Source organism: Euprymna scolopes, chromosome 32 (assembly GCF_053919585.1).
Source record: "Euprymna scolopes isolate OS-2025 chromosome 32, ASM5391958v1, whole genome shotgun sequence".
NCBI classification, from domain to species: domain Eukaryota; kingdom Metazoa; phylum Mollusca; class Cephalopoda; order Sepiida; family Sepiolidae; genus Euprymna; species Euprymna scolopes.
In genome coordinates this window covers 38,452,773-38,471,587 of record NC_136513.1, presented here as the reverse complement: position 1 = coordinate 38,471,587, position 18,815 = coordinate 38,452,773, and the positions used below count along the sequence as shown (strand labels likewise).

General features: G+C 31.5%; 1 protein-coding gene across 2 annotated transcripts in view; it reads right to left on the bottom strand.

The window, feature by feature from the left end:
- Positions 1–2,939: 2,939 nt before the first annotated feature.
- LOC145256274 (uncharacterized) overlaps positions 2,940–18,815 on the bottom strand; it is a 117,614-nt gene continuing 101,738 nt past the window's right edge. Inside the window, exons 2-4 of one of the 2 annotated variants that reach the window (XM_080114955.1) lie at positions 18,536–18,670; positions 15,716–15,784; positions 2,940–3,166 (exon numbers count right to left, since the gene is read on the bottom strand). In XM_080114955.1, coding sequence (XP_079971081.1) covers positions 3,068–3,166; positions 15,716–15,784; positions 18,536–18,670 — 303 coding nt within the window. In that variant the 3' untranslated portion in view covers positions 2,940–3,067. The remainder of the gene's footprint in view (positions 3,167–15,715; positions 15,785–18,535; positions 18,671–18,815) is intronic. The other variant, XM_080114957.1, reaches the window with a different exon arrangement.

Genomic DNA, 18,815 nt, shown 5'->3' with positions numbered 1-18,815 from the left:
GGAGGGTGTTTCGAATGTAGACTCCAAGCCCATACATATATCTGTCAGAGTCCTTACGGCAGAGTGGGAGGTACCCAGGCATGTTAAAGGCAGGGGATGGAAGAGTGTAGGTTAGTCTCACTTAGTGCTAAGATATCCGGGGTGTTTGCTAGGAGAAATGCTTGAACATCAATTAAATTAGTTCTAAGCCCACGGATGTTCGTAAATGCGAGCCTCAAGAGAGAAGGCAAATTTTTTTTGTTCGAGTTTTCGTCTTGTTTTAGCGTAAATTTTGAATGCACTGTCATTTTCATTTTTAAGAGTTTCAGTTTAGGTAAGGGGTGCTGAGCAAGTTGTTATGCAGAATACAAGACATGCAGCATAGGCAGATCATCAGCTGTCCCTCCATCTACTAGGGTTGTGGCCTCATGATAGTCCACCATGGATGAGTGCAGGGTCCCTTTCCATGCGCGACATGAGACTACAAACATTCCGATATTATACAACTGTAGATGGAGCAGCCGCTCTAAGCGCAACCAAAGAGTTAGGGCGCCTGTACTACCAGTCGGGAACAGCAGCAAAGAACTGTCTGTCCTGTACCCTCAACCCATCAGATGATGATCAACCAAATCTGCTTGCACTGGCATTACGGTGTTCAAGCACTCCCAAGTGCCCAGTTTTCAGGGTTGGAATGTGTCCGGAGTGGGAAAAACGGCGTTCATTGCCCTATTCAGGAAACAAGATCGACCACCGAGTGTTTCTTCGACTCCCAATGGTTCGACCTCTACGCCTGGCTAATAGGCAAAGAAGGAGTATGGAAGCCGGGCGATAGACAATGCCTATCTGCTCCTTAAGCAGGTTAGGTTTGCATACCGGTAATTTGTTTGAGTCACCAGCTCTAGGAAGATTGTCATTCAAGACATTTCTCCCCTTAGGTTTACCTTCAAAGGTTTCCTTCTCCTAGACAGATGACCTGGGAAAATCTACGGGTCCATCAGTACCGAGAGGGTGTGCCCCGCGCTTGGGTCCTAATCCAGGAATTTCTGCAACTCCGCGAGGGTGGTTAGTGTAGTTACTGGGTTAGTTTATAAAGGTTATATATCTATCGGAGAGATTATAGTCCTTAAAGTGATTACAGGACATTGCTATTTCATTGTTTGTTATTGGAGGATGGGGTGAGTAAGAGTTCATGCAGTGGAAGCAGCTATATTTGCAAACAGATCTGTTGAAAGGAGTTAATATGGCTTAATGTTGTTTTCCTTTAAATTTATAATTGAGAAAATAAATAAATAAATAAAAAATCAAAGTAAAATAAAATTTTCTTCCTTTTATTTTTATGTTGGCTTAGGAATAGGATAATGCGTTACAGAATGGCTTGATATTCCGAATTAAGTAAAAATTGCTGTAGACGCTATGGATATTTGAGATGGCATAAGGGTTATGTATATTCAATAGATACAGGTAACGTCATTTTTGATAAGTACAATACAGTACAGGGGGAAGCTAATTATGGCGGCTACATTATGTATAATACAATAAATAGATATATGGGGAGATTTCTAGTAGATGCGAATGTATGGGGGTTATGGGTATTAAGTAGGTTTCCATTTCTAATAAGGATATCTTCAGCTTTCGTTTATAAATCAGGAAATTGTATTTTGCGTTACAGAATATCGGTTCAGTTTTTGCATTTAACATTGTAATGCTAAGGAAGAGACATCTATTGCTATTTAATATAGATAGCTGTAAATCGAAGTACAGACCGTAGTTAGTAAGTATCTATCTGGTTAAGAACAAACTAGGGCATTCCTAAGGGGTAGAAATGAATGGATGTTTAGTGATCATGACTTACAATCGGTTAGCATGCGAGGTTAATGGCTGATAGCTGAGGACCCCCATCCAAGTCGTGTACAATGTATGCTTGTTAGTGACAGCTTGGGGAGTAGGGCAGAGTGTTAGTTTTCAGGAGAGGGTTAAACTTACAGAATACAGTAGAATTAGTTATTAGAATTTTGAGTGTAAAGTTTAGTTAGAAGAAGAAAAACACATTTTTTTTAATTTAATTTAACATGCAAATCAAACATAGGAAGTCGTCTTGGAGATAAAGTATATATACAGCTGACAGACCTGCCTGGAGGAAAATGATACGCCAGGGGATTATCATCAGCGAGAGGACCCTCCATGTTGAAAATGCTGCAAAGAGAGCTAGGAGAAGAGCGAGTGTACAGGCGGAACAGCCGGACGAAGCGGCAAGTTGCATAACAACCTTCGTATGTCAAGGCTGTGGCAGACTATGCAAATCAAGAATTGGTCTCTACAGTCACACAAAAGGATGCAAACAGGCAACATCTTAATACGGCGCTGATCCATAGTCGTTTCGACTGACGGATGCCACACACACACACACACAAACACATATATATATATATATATATATATATATATATATTAGATATACATAAGATCCAGCAGGGGTTTGTACCGTAATGAGAGAAAAACTATTAGTGTATGGTGCGTCGGGATTCATAGTAAAATACCGTCAGTTAGGTACGGCTCAGTTAAAGTCCTAGTGACGTAGCTATGGCCACTGCGTTTAAGTTAGAAATATAATTGAAAGTAAAACAATGTTCAGCGATATCTATTAATTAGATTATTTTTTCTACATAAGTAGATTTTTATTAGTGGGACGGATTTAATTCTGGGAATAAACTAATTCGTATGTAAGGAGACCAACTGACTCAAAATAAATGACAGGTTGAAAACAGACGGTGTATTGTTTTTTATGAGATATCATAGAAACAGTGTTGATGCCGGAGTTGTATTAACACTTCTTTACGTATTTAAGAAACAAGTATTATGTTTAAAGTTTATTGTGACTTTTTATACTGACAGCAAGTTCATTAGAATTATTAAAAGATTTGAATGAAAAAAACAAAAACAGTAAATAAAAAGGCGGAAACTTTCTTTTGTACAAAATTTATTTGAAAACAAGTTTCATGTACAAATATTTGCATCTTTTGTTTATTTCAGATATTAAAAAAATCAGCAGCGTACCGGAAAGCATCGTCGATTTGCTCTTTCTGTCAATCTACTCCAACTGTGTAGAAATTGCACTACAGACGAATTTCATTAGACGAGGTCTCAATGGAAAATCCGTAGAATGGAGGTTGATAATACATTCTTGAATCTAAATAATAATAATAATAATAATAATAATAATAATAATAATAATAATAATAATAACAAGAATAACAATAGCAAGATTAATAATAATAATAATAAGAAGAAGAAGAAAAAGACGAAGAAGAAGAAGAAGAAGAAGAAAAAGAAGAAAAAGAAGATGAAGAATTCTGATTGCGCTTATGAACGTCTCTCTGGAAAAGGATGGGATTAATTTCCAGAGGATTTCCCTTAATCCCGGCTTCAAACTAGGAGCTTCAAAGATCAAGGGTTTTCCTAAGGATGTTGGTGGTACCTATAATTGCAGAGATTTGAAGGCCGCCTAAAACATCGGGGATTTGTAGTTTTTTCAATTGTCATTCCAGACGACTTGATACTACTCCTAGTGTACCAACTACGACCGGGATTATTTGTGTTTTAACCCCGTGTATACGCCTTATCTCCAAGGCCAATGGAGCATAATTGCTCCACTTCTCATTCTCCTTCTCTCTCACATTCCTGTCCCAGGGTACTGAGAAGTCTACAATCTGCCAGTTTTTTTTAGATCTTGTCAATGACGACCAAATCCTGACGATTATGTTCCAATTGCTTGGTCGTTATGACACTTTTGTCCCACCTTACCTCTATCTTGCCATCCTCACTAGTTCTCACTTCATGAGGCACCTCCTCAAACTATTTTCCAGCACACTTAACCGTAACCCTCTTACATACCTCACAATATATGCGGAGTCCCATGCGATCGTGTCTTTTGCGGTACTCTCTCTCTGGGCCAGTCCACTAAACCCTGCTGCAAGGTGTGCAATTGACTCTGAGGTCTTACCACAAATCCGGCATTCTGCAGCAATTTCCTCTCCTAGAACCACTTTTTTGAACAATCGTGTTCCTAATGCCTGCTCTTGTGCTGTACAAAAAAAAGCTTCAGTACTCTTAGCCAGATACCCATCTCTAAGCCATTGCCATGATCTTTCATCAGCCACTTCGGTTATATCCTGGAAGAACCTTCCATGCATTTTCTTCCTAGCCAGTTCCTCTGCCCTTTCTCTATCCATACGTTTCACATAATCAGCCTTGGTCTCACATACCTCCACTTCATTGGCCACAACCTTAAGCATCCACTCCTCACTTCTAACCACATGCTCCTTTAACGACATCTCCTCGATTCTAACACAATCTTTTACACTTTACAATCCTCTCTCACCATCGTTCCTCTTTCGATACAGTCTTGCTACGCTACTTCGAATGTGAAATATACTACACATTGCTAAAATTTTCTTGTTTTGATATCCACGGCATGCAAATCCCTGTAAGACTATTCTAAAATTTCCGCACTGTATCTCAAAACACTGACAGCCCATGCATTTACTGCTTTCATTAGATTTCCTTCATACAGTTTCGACTTTGCAATTAGTTTCACTCTTCTAAGATACTCCTTCCTGACTTTTTCTTTCATTTCTCTGTTCATGATGCCTACACCCTCCAGCACTCCCAAATACTTGATTTCTCCATTTGGCAGCACTATTCCATTCGAATGAACCTTTATTCCTCTTTTCATCACTAGCACCACACATTTACTAATCCCAAACTCCATCCCAATGTCTCCTGAGTATGTCCCCACAAGTTCTACCAGTCTCTTCATTTCCTTTTCATTTCTACCGAATATTTTCAAATCATCCATAAACAGTAGATGGTTGAGGCGCCTGTCACCAGATCCAAAGTTATGCCCCAGTTTTTTTCTCTTCAAAAGGATGCTCAGTGGCATCATTATCATTACAAAAAGAAGTGGCGATAACGAATCTCCTTGAAATATCCCACGTTTAATGCCAACCTGCCCCATCTCCTCTCTGCTTGCTGTCAGCACCGTTTTCCATTGAGCCATACTTGTCTCCAAAAGCCTTACCACATTCTCAGCAACCTTCCTCATCAATAGTATTTCACGTATCTATGAATGAGGAACCATGTCATAAGCCTTTCTGTAATCGATCCATGATACGCTCAGATTTCTCTTCTTTTTCTTCTTCTTCTTCTTCTTCTTCTTCTTCTTCGCATCCTGCATTATTGCTTTATCAATTAGTAGTTGCTCTTTAGTACCTCTCGAACCTTTCCGCCACCCCTTTTGTTCGCCAGGAAAAACACCATTATGTTCATAAATTTTCTCCGCAAATATTCCAGTCAACAGTTTCCACATCAATGACAGACATGTAATTGGTCTATAATTATTGGCATCTGTTTCTTTTTGCAAGATCTTTCCTTATCAGTGTTGTTCTCCCCTTCATAAGCCAATCAGGGACATCTCCCGACTCTACAACCCTTTGCAGAGCAGCAGCTATAGGTGCATAAAGGCATAGGAACTGTTTAAACCAGAAGCCCATCACTCTATCTGGACTTGGTGCCTTCCAGTTTGTCATCCTTCGTATACCAGCTTTAACGTCATCGATTGTTATCTTAACGTTCTTCATCTGCTACATTTCTGATAGCCTTTCTCTGACCTCTCCCAACCAGCTAGCCTTCTCATTATAACGCCTTCGACGGACCAAATCCCACTCCAGCACTTCTTTGCATCTTTTACATTTGTCGTGTTGTTATTTCCCGCCTGTTTACTACCATTTAATTCTTTATACAGCTGAGACTGATTGTTCCAGAAATGGTTGTTCTGCCGAAATGCAACACTTTTCCAACAAAGTTCCTAATTTTTATACCACCAGTATGGACCTTCTCTTTCAACATTGTTAGAACATTCATCGTTCCCTTTTCCAGCAATCTATACCTCCTTTCAAGCTCGTCCTTAGCTTTCTGTCCTAGTTTAACTCCTTTTCTTATTTCTTCGATTCTACCAATGTCTTTCCGCCACCGTTTAATACTTCAAACCGCCTCTGCCAGTGTGGCCTTCTATCCTTCATTTCCCCTTTTTTCTTCTGTAATAAGCCAAGACGATTCGCAATAACGTATGACGCTGCATATAGAAGCCTGTTAAGTTCCGTAATCGATATGTCCTTTCTTATGATGTTGTGAATTACTCCTTGAATTATTTTTACCTCGTTTTTCACCTTCCGCCTATCACTACTCTTCATACTTGGAATCTCTGTGATATCGTCTCTAAGAAGAACCTCTCTAAACTTCTGAAGTACTTCTTTTTCTACAGAAGTCAAAGTTCTAACTTCATCACCACTTCTCCATAAATCTGCTCCTTTCACTGACTCCATTGTCTCAGAGTCAATGATCTCATCTGCCTTAGATCCTTCAAACTCTTTCTCATTACCTCCCCTAACCATATGATCCCATACTTCCTCAGTTGTCCGCCTCCCATTATCGTTTACATTCATTTCCACTCTCTCAGTTCTTTCATCAAAGCTAATTTCATCAATTTTACTTTCATTATTCATTTCATTCCTAACCATCCATTCAATCTCTTCTCTTGCAATCACTGAAAGTAGGTTGTTAATTTTAATTTGTTTTAACTGGGATACCAAACTTGCGACGCTTCTAGGTCCCCCCTCCTCTCGATTCCCATGTTTCCTTCATTTTTCGGATATATCCACCAGATTTGGTACTCCCACTTCTTACAAAGCATTCCCACAGGATTCTTCTTTCCTCATCCGTCCATGTTTTTCTTACATTTCCTGTTCTAACTCCCTTTGTGTCTTGGTACCCTCTCTTGCAATTTTCACTCCCCCTATACCCAGCCACATCCTCAGAATTTCGAACAGTTGTATGATGACGACAGAACCCACCCTGCTTACCAGTGGGACACCTATCTGACGTGAGACCACCACAAGATGTTCTGGCCTCATTTACGTCGTTATTTTCAATATTTTGATTTGACATTATCCCATAAATGGGGTTAGTGAATTAAAGGTTACACCACCATCGATAGTTTTATCGAGACATTATCTCTAGGAGGGTTCCCCACTAAGGTGAAAGATCCCCTCTCGACCTTAACAATAATGATAACAATAATGATAATAACAATAATAATAGTAATAATGATAATAAAAATGATAATAATCACAATAAATACAATAATAATAAAACATACTAATAATAACAATAACAATAAAACATACTAATAATAACAATAATAATAAGAAGAAGGAGAAAAGGAAGAAGAGGTAGGATGAGGAGGAGAAGAATAAGAATAAGAAGAATAATAACAAGAAGAAGATTTATCGTTATTTCCATGGCAGGTGCTCGTCTGAGCTCCAATCTCTAGTCCCCCCTCGCAAATTTTTTACGAAAAACACCCGACTAGCTGAAAGCACTGTCAAAAACTTTCTCCACTCTTTATCTGTGCCGAAATCAAAACGTAGATTCCATGAACAAAGCTTCTTTCTTAGAACTGCACGCCTGTGGAACTCTGTTCCGTCTGCTTGCTTCCCACCTGACTACAACCTGGATGTCTTCAAGTCCAACGTAAACAAACTCCTAATGAACCGCCCCTTAAGTAGACATTTTATTAAACCCCCACACTAACTACTGTACATACAATAACCCTTATCCCTGAGTGGCTTCTGGGCCTTGATAAGTGGTGATTCACCTTGTAAAAAAAAGAAGAAAGTGTTAAAATGGACGGATACAAAATATCACAGCAAAATAAAAATTCACTGATCCAAGCGGATCTGATTTCGAACAATGCAGAAACCTTTGGATATAATACTAAAAAAAAACTCACTACCGTCGAAACCAAAAACTTTACCGCATGACAAAGATAATAAGCATGGGAAAAAGGACACTAATATTCATAATAAACTCAGACTGGATTAAACTAAAATCATAAATCAAGGAATTACACACATCTCAACAGACTGTATTACAAAATTGATGTATGATGATACACGCTGTAATATGCACACTTTAAATAAACAAACCCACCAAAAGAATTGACAATATCAGAGTAGGAAACAGGATTGCAATAACTGAAAAGAAATCCAAAGATATCACAATGGTTAAAAACTAGCGGATAGTCATTTTCGCTCAGAAAGTAGTGTTGGCAAAAAATGCTGAAATCAGACGAAAAGTACTTGCGAAACTCGAAAACGACCCAAATGGATTTTAAAGGAAAGTATGTCGAATTGTAAAAACGTTGTCGGCGGGAAAGCTATTCTTAAACATAGATGAATGGGAAAACTAAAAGTAAAAATTAAAAATGAGGCAAGAGAAGAATGAATTACATTTTCAGTATAAAGAAAATAATAACCTCCTGAAACGAAGTAAAAACAGTCCAAACACATTTTCAGTAAAAAGTAAAAATCAAATGAGGAGAGAGTATGTAAACTTAGATTTTCAAAACAAGTGAACCTTAGAAAATCATCAAAATTGCCTTTAATACAACGATCTTATATGTAATTGATATGGATGTGTATGTAATTGATTTAGAAGTGTATGTAATTGATATAAATTGTACCTAGTTGATTTAGAATTGTATGTAATTGATAAAAATTGTAATTGATATAAATTGTAATTGATTTAGAATTGTATGTAATTGTATAAAATTTATTTAATTTATATGGAATTGTATGAAATTGACATAGAATTGTACTTAAATGATAAAAAATTGTATATAATTAATTTAGAACTGTATGTAATTGATAGGAAATTCTTTGTATTTTATATGGAATTGTATGTAATTAATTTTGAATTGTATATAATTGATATAGAATTGTATGTAATTCATATGGAATTGTATGTAATCGATATAGAATTGTACGTAATCCATTGAGAATGGTATGTAAATGATTAAGAATATTATGGAATTGATTTAAAATTGTACGTAATTGATTTAGAATTCTATCAACTTGATTTAAAATTGTATGTAATTGACATAGAATATGTAATTATACAAAATTGTCTGTAATTGATATAAAGTTATTTGTAATTTATATAGAATTGTATGTAATTGATTTATACTTTTATGTAATTGATTAAGAATCGTATGTAATTAATAAAGAATTGTATGTAATTTATATGACATTGTATATAATTGATATAGAATAATATGTAATTGATATAAAATAATATGTAATTGATACAGAATGGTATGTAATTGATTTAGAATTGTATGTAATTTATTAATAATTTTATGTTATTTATAAAGAATTGTATGTAAATTATATGGAATTGTATCTAATTGGTTTAAAGTTATATGTAAAAGATAGAGAGGTGTAGCTAATTGATAAAAGATTGTATGTAATTTATATAGATTTGTATGTAATTGATATACAGTTGTATGTAATTGTTTTAGATGAGGATGTAATTGATATAGAATTGTATGTAATTGTTATGGAATTCTATGTAATTGATATAGAATTGTATGTAATTAATATAGAATTGTACGTAATTTGTATGAAAATCTATGTAATTGATTACGAGTTTTATGTAATTGATATAGAATTGTATGTAATTGATATAGAAGTGTACGCTATATATATATGGACTTTTAAAACATTAATATTAAGTTATATGTAATTGATATGGTACTGTATGTAATAAATGTATAATTATATGTAATTTATATAGAATTGTATTAATTGATTTAGAATTGTATGAAAATAATATAGAATTGTAAATAATTCATGGGGAATAGTATGTAATTAATATAGAATTATTTGTTAATGTATACGGAATTGTATATAAATGATTAAGAGTTGTATGTAATTGATATAGACTTGTAGGTAATTTATATAGAATTGTATGCAATTTGTATGAAATTGTATGAAATTGATATAAAATGCAATTTATATGGAAATTGTATGACATTGGTATAGAATTTTGTGTTATTGATTAAGATGTGTATGTAATTGATAATGAATTATATTTAACTAGCGCGGGTACCGGCGTTGCCCGGGTTTTTAGAGGCGCGTGTGTTGGGGGGGGGGTAAAATGATTACAAAGTGAAGTAATAACCCTGTTTAAATATTATAAAAACAAACAATGTTAAAACTTCTAAAAAAAAAAAAAACGAACGGTCCGGCGGTGCCCGGGTGTTGGAAAAACTAAAAAAAAAAAGTTTGAGGGGAGGGGTCGAACTCGAATCCTTGAGATGAAAGCGAAAAAAACGTGATGAATTAAGTTAAAAGTAAATTAGGTAAAACATCAATCCCGCAGTGAACTTCGTTTTGGTTTAGTTTCTCCAAGACGTCGGGTCGAAAACCAGTTCCCCATAAAAAAATAAGGGTGTCCATGGGCTGTTTCAATATTTAAAAAATAGGGGTGTCCATGGGCTGTTTCAATATTTAAAAACATGATGTTAAACAAAAGCAAGGTTCAAAACCAATAAAAAAAAAACGATGAACTTGTTTAGAATATCTGAAAAAAAAAACAAGGTACGTGATGGAAAAAGAAAGAACGAATTATTTAAATAATCGAAAAAAATCAAGATATTTGTGTTAACGTGAAGCGGACGATGTTAAAGTTGTTAAAAAATCAACAACAAAAAAAATATCCAAAGTCATGATGCGAACTCGCGACCTTTAGATAAGGACGCTGCTCTCTAAAAAAATAAAGTAAATGTCGGTGAAATTAGGTCGGCTTTTATAATATTTAAACGGATTCAATCGACGACGTCATTGGCGCATGTGTATACAGTTATTTTTTCATGAATGGACGGATTTTTGTAAACCCTCCTGTAAAAAGGCGTCCGGCTGAGGGGGAAGGAATTAATGTTTTTAGCCAATTTTTCGATATTTGTCGGCCAGAGGTTGAAGCTTTAAAATCGTACCAATTTGGTGGAAATCTGTTGCTTGTGTGGAAAGTTTTTGCGAGATATACAAACACACACACATTTTCGCTTATATATATATATATATATATATATATAATTGAATGTTATTTATATAGAATTGTAGGTAATTCATAAAAAATTGTTTGTAATTGATATTGCATTGTGTGTAAATGATGACGAATTGTATGTAATTGATAGAGAATTGCAGGCTATTGATATAGAATTGTATGTAATTGATATAGAATTTATGTAATTGATATAGAATTGTATTTAATTTATAGGGAATTGTATTTAATTTATAAGGAATTGTATCTAATGTATATGGAACTGTATGTAACTGATTTACAATTGTATGTAATTAATAGAGAATTGCATGTAATTTATATAGAATTGTATGTAATTGATATAGAATTGTATTTAATTTATATGGAATTGTATGTAATTGATATAGAATTGTATTTAATTTATATGGAATTGTATCTAATGTATATGGAATTGTATGTAACTGATTTAGAATTGTATGTAATTGATATAGAATTGTATGTAACTTATATGGAATTGTATGAAATTGTATAGAATTGTATGTAATTAATACGGAATTGTATGTCATTTTTATTGAATTATATGTGCTTAATATATAATTGTACGTACTTGATATAGAATTGTATTCAGTTTATATAAAATTCTATTGAATTTCTATGGAAGGTTATGTACTTTATATGGAATTCCATGTAATTTATGTAGAATTGTATGTAATTGATATAAAATTGTATGTAAGTTTATGGAATTGTATGTAATTTATATTGAATTTTTATGTAATTAATGTAGAATTTATATAACTGATATAGAATTGTCTGTACTTGATATAGAATTATATGTAATTGATATAAAATTGTCTTCAATTAATATAAAAATTCTATGTAATTGATAAAGAATTTTATCTAATAGATATAGCAGTCTATGTAATAGATATATAATTTAATGTAATTGATTTAGAATTGTATTTCATTGATATGGAATTGTATGTAATTTATTTTAAATTGTATGCAATTCATATAGAATTTTATGTAATTCATGTGAAATGGTATATAATTGATTTAGAACTGTATGTAATTGATTTAGAACTGTATGTAATCAATATATAATTGTATGTAATTTATATGGAAACGTATTTAATTGATTTAGAATTTTACGTTCATGATAAAAACTTTTATTTAATGTATAAGGAATTGTATGTAAATCATATAAAATTGTATGTAATTGATTTAGGACTGTGTGTAATTGATATGGAATTCTTTGTAATTCATATAGAATTGTATAAAATTAATTAAAAATTGAATGTAACTGATAATGAACTGGATGTAATTTATATGGAATTGCATGTAATAGTTAGAGAATTGTATGTAAATGATTAATAATTGCATGGGATTAATATAGAATTTTATGTAATTGATTTACAGTTGTATGTAATTGATTTACAATTGTGTGTAATTGATATAGAATTATACCTACTTGATTTAAAAGTGTATGTAATTGACAGAGAGTATGTAATTATACAAAATTGTCTGTAATTGATATAAGATTATGTGTAGGTAAAATAGAATTGTATGTAATTGATTTATAATTTTATGTAACAGATTTAGAAATGTATGTAATAATTAAAGAATTGTATGTGATTTGTATGGAATTGTATTCGGTTGATATAGACTTGTATGTAATTGGTATAAAATTGTATTTAATTAATATATAATTGTATTAATTGATATAGAATTTTGCGTAAGTTATATAGAAATCGTACGTAATTGATTTAGAATTGTATGTAATTGATATAGAATTGTATGTAATTGATTTTAAATAGTATGTAAATCATATAGAATTATATGTGATTTATGTGGAATTGTTTGTAATTGATTTAGAACTGTATGTAATTAATATATAATTGTATGTAAGTTATGTGGAATTGTATGTTACTGATTTAGAGTTGTATGTAATTTATATGGAAGTGTATGTATTGATATTGAATTTTATGTAATTTATATGTAATTGTATGTAATTGGTGTAGAATTGTATGTTATTTATATCGAATTGGATGTAATTGATTTAGAATTGTATGCAATTGATATGGAATTGTATGTAATTTATATAGAACTTTATGTAATTTATATGGAATTGTCTGTATTTAGAGTTGTATGTATTTGATATAAAATTGTATATAATTGATATAGATTTATATTTAATTTATCTGGAATTGTATTAATTAATGGAGAACTGTCTGAAAATGATATAGAATTCTATGAATTTGATATAGAATTGTATGTAATAAATATGGAATTCTATGTAATTTATTTATTATATTATGTAATTTATATAAAATTGTATGTAAATTATATTGAATTGTATGTAATTGATTTTAAATTCTATGTTTTTGATATAAAATTATATCTAATTTTTATGAAATTCTATGTAATTGATTTAGCATTGTATGTAATTTATGTACAATTTTATGCAATTTATATACAATTTTATGTAATTTATATGGAAATGTATGTAAAGGATTTAAAGTTGTATGTAATTGATATAAATTGTATGTGATTGATATAGAATTTTATGGAATAACTGAAATTTTATGTAATTTGCATAGATTTGTATGTAATTTATATCATATGTTATGTAATTGATATAGAATTCTATGTAATTGGTTAAGGATTGTATGTAATTGATAAAGACTTGATGCCTAATTGATTAAGAAATATGTATTATTCATATGGAATTATGTATAAGTGATATAGAATTGTATGTAATTGATATAGAATTAGATGTAAATGATTTAGAATAGTATGTAATTAATATAGAATTGTATGTAATGATTTTTATATTTGTATGTAATTGATTTAGAATTGTATGGAATTTATACAGGAGTGTATGTAATGTATATGGAATTGTACGTAATTGATTTAGAATTGTATGTAATGTATATGGAATTGTATGTCATTGATTTAGAATTGTATGGTAGTTATATTGAATTATATGTTATTCATATAGAATTGTATGCAACTGGTATAGATTCTATGTGATTGATATAGAATTGTATGTAATTGATAAAAATGTATTTATTGGTATTGGATAGTATTTACTTGGTATATAATTGTATGTAATTTATATGGAATTGTTTGTAATTGATATAAAATTCTATGTAATTTATATAGAAGTCTATGTTATTGATTTTTTACATTATGTAATTTATATCGAATTGTCTGTTATTAATATAGAATTTTTTATAATTGATTTTAAATTGTATGTTATTGATATTGAATTGCGTGTAATTTATATGGAATTACCTGTAATTGATTTAGCATTGTTTTTATTTTTGTAGAATTGTATGTAATTTATATGGAAATGTATGTAACATATTTAGTTATACGTAATTGATATAGAATTGTATGTAATTGATATAAAATTGTATGCAATTGACATAGCATTGTATGTAATTCATATCGAATTTTATATAATTGATATTGAATTGTATGTAATTGATATAGAATTGCATGTTATTTATATGGACTTATATATAATTGATGTACAATTGTATGTAACTGATATAGAATTGGATGCAACTGATTTAGAATTCTATGTAACTGATTCAGAGTTGTATGTAATTAATTTAGACTGGTATATAATTGATATAGGATTGTATTTAACTGATTTAGAATTTTATATAATTTATATGGAGTTGTACGTAATTGAATTAGAATTGTATGTAATTTATATGGAAATGTATATAATTGATTTAGAATTGTATGTAACTGATATGGAATTGTATGTAATTTATATGGAGTTGTATGTAATAGTTATGGAATTGTATCTAATTAATATAAAAGTGTATCTAATTGATTTAGAAGTGTGTATAACTGATATTTAATTGATATAGACTTTATGTAATTGATATGTAATTGTATATAATTGATAAGGAATTGTATGTAATTGATATGGAGGATTACATTGGCAAAATATTTTTCCTTTGGGAAATAAAACTTGTTTTTATTGCGACAATATTAGTCAGCAATATTTGTATTATAGAAGTAAAAACGAAGCAAAAACTTGAATTAGACAAGATCCAGCGGAAAATCGGACGAAAAATTACGCAAGTAAACAATAGTAAAATTATTTTTTTAAAAACAATTAAATTATAGTCGAACGCGGTGTCTGATTTTTCCATAATACATTCAATACATGAAAGAGACGTTAAAGCATCTCTGCAGAAAGCAAAAAAGTCAACTCGCAATATGACTGACAATAAAATTAATTTTATCGTTGAATTATTTTTACTAGTAAATTGAAAAGATATAATTAAAAAATGGACAGTTTTTGAACTAAAATTCTGAGATATTCCTTCATAAGACGGAGTGGATGAACAGTTTTGACCTTTGTCATTTATCAGGCAACACTTTTGACCAGAAATTATGTAAGTTGAAGAATGTTTAAGAAACGAAAACATACCATACAAAATGCATTGGAAATCAGTTTGCAAGTCTATAGAACAAAAATTTGATGAAATGAATTCCATACAACAAATCAAGGAACACTGTGAAAGAATAACACATATAATTCGAAATTACCTCGAGATCTTACGCATCTATTATATAAACTATTGTATAAACTATTGTATAAACTATTATATGAACTATTATATAAACTATTATATGAACTAGTATATGAACTATTATATAAACAATTACATGAACTATTCAATGATAAGCAGGAAATAAAAGTGTTGCGTACTTAGAAACACAAACAAAAAGAATTTGAAGCATAAAAAATTAGAGGAATATTTTCATTACTTACTTGTGGTGGATCCACTAAGAACCTCGGGTGTGCTAGAACTGTCACAACACCGAAAATTCCATTATCTATCTGTAAATAAAAATACAATTAATAAAACAATATATATATATATATATATATATATATATACATATATATATATATAAAACCTAAAGAAAGTGGTTATATATATATATATATATATATATATATATATATATATATATATATATATATATATATATATATATATATATATATATAACCACTTTCTTTAGGTTTTTCCTAATTACCAGTTTGGCTATATATATATATATATATATATATATATATATATATATATATATATATATAAACCTCAAGAAAGTGCTCAATACGGTTGCAGAGCAAATGTATATATTTTATTATCGTTTTATCTGCTTAGTTACACATGTTTCAGTTACCGAATCGTATCAACGATCCAGTAAATTCGTCAGACTTTAATAGAAATGATTGTTATGACTGGGAAAGTGCTATTAGAAGAAGCAGGAAAAAGAAAAAAAGGCGGTTCAATTTTAATGTGACAAACTTTAAGTTTTCAGATTTAATAATTAAATAGACATATAAGGGAGAAATGATTTCTTCTTGAAAAAAGACAAAACAGAATTATTGACATCTGGAGATATAGCTTTGTGGTAGATCATTCGACCAGGGATCGAGTGACCATGTATTCAAGCTCGGGTTTACTCACCATATAACATATTTTTTCTTATTAATGAGTTCAATTTACGATAAAAGAAGAGGTACCATTTAAAATCGTCGCAAATCATTTCTTTGTTTGCATATTTGAAAACTAAGCATCAATCAGAAGTGAGTTTTTCAGAGCATTCATCGTCAAACGAAAATATCAGCTGACATTATATTGTAAAGACACAAAGACGGAATTGGATGAACGACATTATCATTATTATGTTTTAATTTTTAATGAATTTTTTTTGTGTGTGAATTAGTCCATCGGGAAAATTATTAATCGTAATCTATAATAATCAACAGAAGATTGATGTAATAATAATATATACGCAGCATGCATAAATTAAAATATACTGTTTAAGCCTATTGTACGACCGGGCAACACCAGGCGTGCAGATAGTTTATTACATCATATCAATAAATAAAATAGAAAAACTCTTGAGGCGATGACATTTCAAAGCTAAATGATTTTTATCAGAAGACGAGAAAATTCAGCATTATACAAAATATAATATAAAGATAAAAAGTAGTTACAGATTAGAAATGAAATAAATTTGAGGAATAATTGAGAAAAAAAGAAAAAACAATCAAAACCTAAAAATATACGTAGATAGAAGGAATTAAGAGTAGATTGATAAGAAGTTGAAATATTTAACGAAATACTAAGGAATATTTAAAAATGTAAGAAATATAAAAACGATTAAAAATGTAGAGGAATATTAAAAATTCTTCAAGTATAAATATTAACAAATTAAATACGGAAATGTAATGTATATATATATATATATATATATATATATATTATAGAGTAAAAACAAACTAGAGCAGAAATATGGAAATACGTAAAAAAGTAATACTAAGAAAAAAGAAAAGCATAACCATTTTTTTTATATTCAGTCACAGTGTGCAGTTAATTTTGAGGGGGCAATCTTGAGAAATTTGGCAGTTGCAATCTAAGGAGATTGAATTTGGAGCCTCAACATTTGGTACTGTCGGTTACGATTTAAAGTTTAAAGTGGCGTTCGGACAGCAATATGAAAGCTGTTTTGCGTGTCGAGGATTTGATAAGGGTTTTTCTCGGCCGAGTACCTGCTGGGTAACGAAATGCACAACCAGGGGCTTAATTTTGTTTATCTGAATCCTGTACAGCGATGTTATTCACGTAGAATGTAACAGTATTTGCTGGGTAACGAAATGCACAACCAGGGGCTTAATTTTGTTTTATCTGAATCGTGTACAGCGATGTTTGCAATACTTTTATTATTAACAGATGAGTATCGTGATTCTGCGTCCTTGATAAAACGACGGGATCCAATCAGAATGAGCTTCCTGAGACCATACTCACAAATCATGTTCAATTCGCCTTCACATCTGCAGTGTTTCTGAAATAGGAAGTACGATATTCCCGTTTTGCTGTAAGATCTCATCAGTCCTCTCACCCTATTTATCTCTTTGTGTATACTCCCAAAGGAGACCACGATAAAGAAGAGGAAATAACTCCAACTCGCTGTTCCTTTATTTCCTCATTGGTACACGTGATCTAGAACGTTTTGCACGTATCTCACGAGATCTCAAAATTTTTATTGTTTCTCGCGGGACCTCGAACGTTATCTTATCCCTCTTGTGATCGATCCCTTTCCCTCTTTTATATTCCTTTCCCCCCCACTGGTGACGTCACTTCGCATTCATTTACATTCGCGCATCCGCGATATGTTAGAAATCCTTCTCAACTTGGCATCACCGGAAGAGAGCAAACACGTAGTGAAAAACCTCGCCATTGCTATTGACATGGGTAGTGGGTATCCCAAATTCTTAGGCTCCCACCCCGGCTATGAAGCGCTCTGGCTACAGAGAAAAGCATGCAGCCGCCTTAGAACGGGAATAGGGTGATGAGAAATTGCTATGACCAGTTAAAATAGCAAAACTAACCCAAATTATCTTCGACTGTAGGCAGTCTTACATCTAATGATGTAAGACTGCCTTTTCTGCCTATCATTGTTTAATTCCCGTAACTCGCGAGATCTTGGACAGTGCAACAACAATACAAAGGACAACGTTAAGATTAGAAAACTTTGGTATAATCACATGTTTTAAGAAAAAGAAAATGTTTACCTTTGCTTCTGCGTGAATCACATCAATGATATCCATAACAGAAAACTCTGGCACAATATTCGGCATGTTTTTCACCAATTCCTGGATATGTGGGTCGTTTACGCTAATATTCCGCCAGACATCAGGTTGCGGTGGCTTAACATCAAAGAAAGATTAAACATAATATACTTAATAACAAAATATTAAGCGTAGAGATATATAAGGAAATAAACTAAATTAAGTAAGTATTTGCTATATCTTCGTGCGATTCCATATATAGGCAAAAGGTATAAGATGTGAA